Source organism: Idiotropiscis lumnitzeri, chromosome 13 (assembly GCF_059441095.1).
Source record: "Idiotropiscis lumnitzeri isolate Australia: NSW breed Sydney's pygmy pipehorse chromosome 13, RoL_Ilum_1.0, whole genome shotgun sequence".
NCBI lineage: Eukaryota > Metazoa > Chordata > Actinopteri > Syngnathiformes > Syngnathidae > Idiotropiscis > Idiotropiscis lumnitzeri.
Window position 1 is genome coordinate 14,998,604 of NC_142403.1, and position 8,841 is coordinate 15,007,444.

At 40.6% G+C, this 8,841-nt stretch overlaps 2 protein-coding genes across 2 annotated transcripts; one reads left to right on the top strand and one right to left on the bottom strand.

The window, feature by feature from the left end:
- The first annotated feature begins 25 nt into the window (after nt 1–25).
- Nucleotides 26–6,096, top strand: LOC148324638 (basic immunoglobulin-like variable motif-containing protein). Its single transcript, XM_088313081.1, has 9 exons — nt 26–247; nt 965–1,404; nt 1,905–2,031; nt 2,870–2,965; nt 3,043–3,147; nt 3,434–3,661; nt 4,145–4,228; nt 4,291–4,387; nt 4,545–6,096. The coding sequence occupies exons 2-9, from the start codon at nt 981–983 to the stop codon at nt 4,797–4,799; spliced, it is 1,416 nt and encodes a 471-aa protein (XP_088169207.1). The 5' UTR covers nt 26–247; nt 965–980; the 3' UTR covers nt 4,800–6,096.
- On the bottom strand, nt 4,954–8,317 carry LOC148324639 (uncharacterized). The gene is made up of 7 exons (XM_088313084.1): nt 8,088–8,317; nt 7,514–7,581; nt 7,176–7,446; nt 6,587–6,748; nt 6,315–6,520; nt 5,623–5,702; nt 4,954–5,218 (listed from the first exon to the last, which is right to left on the bottom strand). Exons 1-7 carry the CDS (start codon nt 8,190–8,192, stop codon nt 5,121–5,123), a joined length of 990 nt encoding a protein of 329 aa, XP_088169210.1. The 5' UTR covers nt 8,193–8,317; the 3' UTR covers nt 4,954–5,120.
- Nucleotides 8,318–8,841: the final 524 nt, after the last annotated feature.

The window sequence follows — 8,841 nt, forward strand, 5'->3', positions numbered from 1 at the left end:
AGAGACCCCTGTCCTCGAGAATGGTTCAGTCCGGTTCAGCTAATCCGGAAGTGTTCACATCGAGCGTTAATTGATGTCTAAGCAAGCTAATGTTGTGAATGTTTTACTAATGCGGCTCTACTTCTTACATTTTAGCACTAACGATTAATGACAACCTCGCAAGAGTACGATTTTATATATAGTGAACACGAAGAAAGACGTGCTTTCATCTCGGACTGATGTATAACCCGGTGACTTGAGTCCTCAGGTAAATTATTTTTTCTTCTTGTTTTGTGTTATGTTTTTTAAATTAACGATGCAATTTTGTTAAACATTGTGTTTGGCTTGGTATCACAAGGAAAATGTATTCGAAGGTCGTCACCATGTTTATTTCGTTCAAAGGAAAAACAAAGTTTTTGGAATAACTACAGATGTTTTTTGGGGGGGTGAAGCACATCTCGAATCACCGACTTTTTTCCTCCAAGAAATGCGACTATTCCAGACTTTTTCTGATTTAAAAATAATAATAATTGGACAGATTCTTTCTTGGTATTTTTTTCCCTTAGGAGACTTTTCCCTAAACAAAGGACTCTGATAGTCTTCTGGATAGAAACATGACTTGAAAAATGTTTCTTATACCTTGGAGGGGAACAAATAATTGCAGTAGTATTTTTTTTCCTTCATGTTTTTTTTAAAAATTATTTCAGTTTTGTTGTAAAAAATGTCCTCAGTCTGTTTAACAACGGAATATGATTGTTCTCTGGAAAGAATGACTTAAAAAAGTGCTTCATGGTTCTTGAAAGAACAAAACTAAATAAAAAAACTTTGGTTTTTAAAAAAATCAATGCCTTTGTGTAATTTTACATAATATGGTTTTCTGGAAAGAAATATAACTTAAATGTTTCTTCTTGGAAAACAATGTTTTCTTCAAAATTTCACTCAACAGTATCTCTAAAAAGAAAATTAAAAATCGATATTTTCTCAGGTGAAGTGAGTCGTCCATGCCAAACGCATCAGAAGGTCCCGCTTGTCCATCAGAAGCGTCCAGTATGCAAAGGCAGACCGTTGGCAGAGAAGAAGAGGACCGCCGCCTGATTGGTTCCCTGGCCCGTGACACCTCCGCCCCGGTGACCCGGCGGGCCTCCAGCGGCGAGCTCCAGCTGCCCCGCGCCTTCCCAGTCACGCACTCACGTGAGAAGTTCTACACAGTCTGCTCCGACTATGCGCTGCTCAATCGGGCGGTGAGGAAGAAGGAAGACGGGGACAAGGCTACCCAGGACTTCCAGTCGGCGGGAGCCTGCATGGTTTCCGACGGCGACTGCGACATGGAGGACCTGACAGTTAGCGGGGACTCCAAGAGCATGCTGGCCTGGGAGATCGACACCACTGACTTCAAGGCAGTGCTCACGCGCAAAATTAGGAAGGGTAATATGATAGAAAAAAAATCATGACCCAACCTTTTCTGTAAAAATATGGGTGGAAGTTAAGTTTGAGTCGGATTTGGCCTAAATTCTTTTTTGAAAATTTTGTTATTCTGAATAAAGTACATTTTTCTATTTGAATTTAAAAAAAAATCCCTCAAAAATCGGAGTTACATTTTCATCTAAATTACACATTTTTCAGATTTTTTTATTTTTTTTTTCCTCCCTTAAGAAATCATTTTTTATTTTTTGGAATATAACATATAAAATAAGCCCAGAATATTAGCGTTTCCAATTAGACTTTGTTCTTGAATTCATTTTCCCTTTTTTTTTTCCTCCCCAAAATACAATTTTACGGTAACGACTATTCTCGAAAGATTCATTTTTTTCCCCCCTTCGAAGTATGACTTTTCATTAATCTTAAATCCAACAACAAAAATGAGCATGAATTATTTTATTTCTACATTTGACTGTTTCAAGTAACATACAGAACTGTCTCTAAAGGCAGCGTGAAGAAGTGCAGCATTAAGAAGATGAAGCCAGACCGAGCCACCCGAAACCTTCAGGACGTTCTGCCTCACCCCTCTCTGGAGGACGTCAAGCAGAGAAAAGTTCTCGACCTCCGAAGATGGTAACTATTCTTGGTCGTTGTGTGTTTCTTTTATATGCACTGGTACCTTGTACCTTTTGTGTCAAGTCTTTGACTTGTGAGCAAAAGCTTGAGAAGGCAACCCTTGACAGTGATGGAAGTAGTCAAGAATTCTTCAACAAAAAACAAATTATTGCAGAATTTGTAAATTTATTAACGCAAATGTTCATAGTGCATATTCACAGCAGAAATGTATCAATACCCATGGCACTTTTGACATTTTTACATAATTCATTTTTTTTTGCTGAGGACACTTTAACTTGCACCGCCTCCCTTTTATTTTGGGTGTGATTCCACCAACGACCACCAGATGGCAGAACCCTATTTGGTTTACAATTTTGTAATTTTGACCTAAGAAGAGAGGAAAACTGGAAATGCAGTATTTCATCTTTCTCTAGTTGTTGCAAAAGATTATTGAACGTCATCCCTTGTAATCTTGCTTTTTATACCTACAGAAAGCAACGTACATCTTTGGACATGAATATTGATGTGAATTATGCGATATTACATTTGTTATTTGGGGGGGGAATAATTTGATTATTAACAATGGAGGGGTAAATACACTGTACAATATTTTTGTCTCATCTATTGTGCTCGCTTTCTCAGTATTTTGTGTTTGTTTCCTTTTAAGTGTATTTAAAGACATTAAAAAAGTATTTGTTTCTGTATTCGATTCTGTTTCTATTTTCACTTAGAATGGGGTGGTCTGGAACATATCTGCGCTATTATGGTGGATTTATTTCTGTATCGCAATTTTAGCATGGAGTGGTTCGGAATATTACTCCGCAATTATGGGGGAATTCCTGTATTGTTTTGTTAGGTACTGCATCAGCCGGCCGCAGTACAAGACGTCGTGCGGGATCTCGTCACTGGTGTCCTGCTGGAACTTCTTGTATAGCACGCTGGGGGCAGGAAGGTAAAGACCGCCGCCGTCATCATCTCAGTGTCATCACACTTAAAATATCGCCTGTTCCCTTTGCGTCTCCTTGCCAGTCTGCCGCCCATTTCCCAGGAAGAGGCGCTCCACATCCTGGGGTACCAGCCGCCCTTTGATGACATCAAGTTTGGACCCTTCACAGGCAACGCCACCCTCATGCGGTAAGTGGTGAAATTGGGGCAGATTAGCAAAAATGTTTGAGGGTGGCAGTAAACCTGCTGCTATTTTATATTCGTGCGTGCCTGACCCCCTCAGAAAAAGGATGGTAATTGCCTTTAAATTTAGACAAATTAGACAAAGCTATGGCCTGACTAACGAAGCTCCTCCCCTGCAGTTCAACATCGGTTATCACTGTACGTGGACCTTCGTCGAGAGAGAAATCGAGCTACAGCCTGTTGTTAGATGGCATCCAGTTGTGTCTTAACGCATCTTCGTTGCTCGCCCAAGGTGGTTCCGGCAAATCAACGACCACTTCCGTGTGCGGGGCTGCTCGTACATTCTGTACAAGCCGCACGGGAAACATAAGACTGCGGGAGAAACGGCGGAGGGAGCCTTGGCCAAGCTGATGCTGGGCCTGAGGGACGAGACCATGGCCTACGTCTACCACTGCCAGAACCACTACTGCTGCCCCCTCGGATTCGAGGCCACGCCCCTCAAAGCAGTCAAGGCGTACAGGTATGTAATTAACACTGTTACGTTTACTCACTAATTTTTGACTCAATTTTACATTTTAATGCAACATACTTTTTACTGTTCGTACTTTTAGAGTTGCTGTTAAGAATGCTACTTTTACTCCATTACTTTGAGGTACATCCTGGTCACTTATTTGTTTTGGTTTGTCAGAGAGACTTCTGTCACATGACTTTATTTCACCAATCGAACGAAACGGCGAGCCGCATTCAACTTCTTTTCACCAATCGTAGCCAAGCAGTCACATGACCGCAGACAGTCTGCATGGCCACACCTTAGGACCATTTCTTGGGACTATATTTGTCTTTATTTATTTGAATTAATAAAGATTGACTTTATTAAGTTCCGTGATGTTGTTGCGCAACATTTGAGCACAAAAGATCATAAAGGTGGTCATGAAGGGGATCTATAAAGCCTGAAATGTCGAAAATATTCCAATAAAATGGTCCTCATGTATAACTTTGCCAGGGGTCCTCTGCCCACCAACGAGACGGAGCACTGGATCCTGATCGGGGAACCCAGCAGGAAGCACGCAGCCATTCACTGTAAAAAGTAAGCCTTGCGGTCCCGTGGCTTGCATTTTGCTCTTCTCTGAAACGGCTGTTTTCGCGCAGGTGGATGGACATCGTCACAGACCTGAACACCCAGAATCCAGAATATTTGGACATACGTCACATGGAGAAGGGCATCCAGAGGCGCACCACCAAAAAAGTATGCATTTTTCTGTTACTAGTCTAACTTTCATTTCAGGCATGACTCTTTGTACTGTGTTGAAAATTAATTTATGAACCTTTGTTCAAATAGATTTATGACGCTATTATGTTGAAATTTCCCCCAAAAATATGATGACGACGTTGTCGGTTCTCAGGTGGGTGGCAACCTGCACTGCATCATGGCCTTCCAGCGGGTTAACTGGCAGAAGATGGGCCACTGGGCCCTCAACTTGGAAAACCTGCGGCACGCCGGCGGCGATGGGGAGGAACCTAAGCGCCTTGCCCAGCTGGGACGCTCGCAAAGCACTGGCAGCCAGAGAGACGCCCCCTGGAGGCGCATGTCCAACACCGTAGACAAGAGACAGAAGAGTTCGCCCGACAGCGACATCGACGAGGATGATGCAGACTGAACACGAGGACAACAAAGCAACGTGAGGACTGACTAACTGATGGTGGAACGGCAACATGGCGTGAAAACAATTTCCTCTGGTAGGATAAAACACATCTGGAAATTTCCTAAATACAAATGACGTAGAATACATAATTACAAATACTGCTGTTACATGCTGAAGAACTGCGTCGGTAATTTATTCTTTGAACAAAAATAGTGGTCACCTTCCTTTTTTTCCCCTCGTTTTTGTCATTGTAGCTCAAAACTTTGGAATTTTCCATTTTCAGTTGTGTTGATGCGTTTTCACAATAAATGTTTTTTTTAAACTGCATTTTTAGTGTTACATTCGCAGGTCTGCTTCCTCCTCCATTGGGCGACGTGTTTTTAAGTGTCGTCTCAGATCGCCGATTTGTTCCGGACGAACGCGGCAGCAACCACCTGACAGGACAGAAACATTTTTAAGTTGTATAGTGTCGATTTCCATCCAGTAGATGGAATTGTGCTGAAAAAAGATTTTTCTTAGGTAGCAATTTGATGGTGAAATCAATGGGTAAATAATCTTGCCATACAATCCTGTACACTTGTTTTTCCAGTGTCAATACCTTTTGATTTGAGGTTGAAGGTGATTTATGACAAAGAAACTTGATTTAGGGCTTCTTAATTTTTGGTTATTACAAAAATGTTATGTTTGACACTCGTTTTTTTTTGCAAATGTATGACCTTGTTACCCGTTAAATTTGACCTGTGGCTGTGTTTTTGGTCATCATGCGTGTGCATATTGACAAAATGATAGGAGAATCCCTTATCAAGACTATCAAGACTTATCAAAATCGTAACCTTACCAATCAAAGCAGCCCCTTGCTTGATCCAGGTGTCACATAGAGCCGTTATGGTTGCTGATGTTTTCCCTGATGTCTGCCATCTTAAACAAAACAAAAAAAAAAAAAACATACAAATCCAAATGACTCGATAGAAATTGCAAATTATAAAAATGAAACCAAGCAAACCAATACTATAAAGCGAAGCACACTAAATTAAGACAGTTTCTTAGATTTTATTTTTGTATTAGATTCAAGAACATTGCATAGTACTTTTAGCAAATTGATTCACGGTTTCTTCCAGTCAAATTAAATCTGGGACTGCATTTTGTTTTGTCTTTGGTTTGCGTGTATATTGACAAATTAATCAGACTGACAAATTGATTTATGGCCCTGTTAATGATCAAATTTGCATGATTGTTCCTCATTACGTTCTCATATTAGAGCACATTCACAAAGTTACTAAAAAGTGCACATTTTTTGTTTTGAGTTATGACAGGGTTTGTTGCAACTTGCAGTTGATTTATGACCCCATTATTGCTCATTTATTATTGCATTGTCATATGAGAACAATGGCAAATAAATGAGCTTATCATGTCAAGACCTTCAATTTGACGTATGATTCAAAATGGTTTGTTGAAAATTGATTTATGACTTGGTTATGAGTCTAATTTAATTTGGACTGTCAATTCTACAAGTGCCTATTTTCAACTCACCCCTGCCGAGAGTCCCACTCCTCCCCACTGTTGGGATACACCACCCATCTCCTATCAGGGCTCCTCAGGGCCGCAACAGAGTCCAACAGAGGTCCCACCCACTCCGGAGGGCAACAGTTGACGCCAGTGGCTAGCACCTGCGTGGACCTGCCCGTTACACAGACGCCGTCTTGCAGCGGGCTGCCGTCCGACAGATGCGTCCCATCCTGACGCAGCGGCGCAATGGCGGATTAATTGATTTGACCGAAGCGTGGTGACTGGTCTCTCATTACCTTGCAAGAGAAGGAAATCCAAGCGTTGCAATTTGGGAATTCCCGGAGCAACTCCACCAATGCTCCCGCCTCTTTGACACTCGGGATGGTCTCCAAAGCGAATACGTCTGCTCCCGCCGCTGCCAAACACTCCAGCTGAGGCCGATGCCAAGCTTTCAACTCCTTGAAATGCAAAGCAGGAGTTGAAAGAACTGATCTACTTGTCACTGTTAAGCAAGGTTGGCCATTTTTTTTTATGGCAGTTTACATTTTTAAATAAGATTCAATAGTATCCAATGTTACTTTGTTGCAAATCGATTTATGGCCCTGTTACCAGTCAAATTTGATCTGGGCCTGCACATTTTTTTTTCTTATTGCTTCATACTGTGTGTACATGGACAAAAAGATCTGGAAAGCCCTCGTCAATATCTTGGCTTTGAGCTGTGACTCATTATGATTTGTTCAAGATAGATTTACTACTACAATTTGCGGGATTTTTGCATGTCGTCATAGTGTCATCATGAGTAAACCGTATTTGAAATCAAATAACATGGGTCCAAGAATGGAACCCTGAGGGACAGCGGAGCTTGTTTTTTGCTATACAACTCACCTCTATGCTCATTTTGTTTGCATATGCTCCATTATACTCCGAGCCATCATGAAGAAAGGCTCCGTAGGGTCCCACGGATGCTGCAACCAACACAGGGTGGGTCACCTGCTTTCCAGAACCAAATGCCGTTACCACCTCTTCAGCAAGACGAAGCCCGGATGCCAGCAGTTCCCTGGCGTTGTCTGAGCTGATACCCAAGTGTTGGACAAAGCCTTGGATGGTGGCCTGGTAAGTGGCAGTGGTGATGACGTCTGCACCGTTCAAGAGGAAGCTGATGACACGGTATGTAAATGTCAACCGCAAGTGAAGGAGGCATTTTAATTCAGCGCTTGACATACCTGTAATGAGCAGCTTTGATAGCTTGGGGGTTAATGTGCAACAGCCTAGCACTCCACAATGGATCCCCCTTAAAATTATAACAGTAATATTGGTAAAAAATATTGTAATAAAATTATACCTTGACCTATCATTGAATTTGTCCTATGACATTGCTCATAACTCAAATCACTGACGTTTGCTGCGAGTGACGAAAGGTGTGAAGCTCACTCGTAACTCAAATTATGGCTCGCAACAAAGCAAACAAATATTTTATCCCCAAATCTACACTATTGAACAGGTGTTATTTCTATAAATAATAAAGAACTCTTAATCTCTTTCACGATGCAGTGATAATGGTTAAAAACATTTTGGGGAGGGTCTCCCAAAAAATTTTAAAAAAAGCAATATTTTTAGAGGGATGGCATCACTGCACGAAAAGTACTTACATTTTCTACAATTCAGATAAAATAATTCTTCAAAGCAGAGCAAATTTTATGGAAAAAAATAACACGTGTAAACGTTATTCATTATTTGAAAAAGTCATTCATAAATGACTTGAAATGAGTATCACAGCAGTACAGTGGAATATTTTACCTGTAATCGTGCACCTTGTGCCTCCAATTCGGTTGCTAATCCGCCGTCCAAGAGGAGAACTCCCTCATGGTCCGAGTTATTTCTCAGTCGAGCTTTTAAATTCATTAAAAACAACAAGGACGTGAAATTAAATTAAACAAAGGGGCATGTATTATTTCTCTCTCTTATTTATAAACCCTCAAACTAGACAACTGTCAAAAGAGGGGTTCGTGGTCGCGGCTTAATGACGTCACGCCATAGTCCGAGGACACAAATTGTATTTTATCTCACCATTTTAGCGTGACCGTTTGCAAACCACAAAATATTTTTTAGGAAAAAAAATTTAAGGGCACGCTGACTCGTTATTTTATTATTTATTCATTTTTTTAATTACATTGATACAAAAGTACGGACAGATTACAAACTCTCCATTGGAAATTATTGTACTTCCATTACTTAGAACGTCTAAAAACGGTGATCAATTGGCACAAAAAAATCATTGCATATATATATATATATATATATATATATATATATATATATATATATATATATATATATATATATGTGTGTTTATTTGGTTTTTAATTTTTGTTTTGTTTTAATTCCCGTTTGCTTTGTGTATGTTTGAGCGGAAGGCAGCAACATTCAGATGTTTGTTCTGGCGCAACCCTCAGGAATACTACAGTACTTCATGTGACAAGACCACTACTGTGGTATAGTTACTAGGGAAACCAATGCCTAATTCATTTGTCCTCGGAAGTTTTAATTTCGT

Coding starts and splice junctions, on each gene's coding strand:
- LOC148324639 (XM_088313084.1), bottom strand. CDS start 8,192: ATGAATTTAAAAGCTCGACTGAGAAATAACTCGGACCATGAGGGAGTT. Junction 7,582..8,087: donor CACAAGGTGCACGATTACAG/GTAAAATATTCC, acceptor TATAATTTTAAG/GGGGATCCATTGTGGAGTGC. Junction 7,447..7,513: donor ATCAAAGCTGCTCATTACAG/GTATGTCAAGCG, acceptor CCGTGTCATCAG/CTTCCTCTTGAACGGTGCAG.
- LOC148324638 (XM_088313081.1), top strand. CDS start 981: ATGCCAAACGCATCAGAAGGTCCCGCTTGTCCATCAGAAGCGTCCAGT. Junction 2,966..3,042: donor AGCACGCTGGGGGCAGGAAG/GTAAAGACCGCC, acceptor TCTCCTTGCCAG/TCTGCCGCCCATTTCCCAGG. Junction 3,662..4,144: donor AAAGCAGTCAAGGCGTACAG/GTATGTAATTAA, acceptor TAACTTTGCCAG/GGGTCCTCTGCCCACCAACG.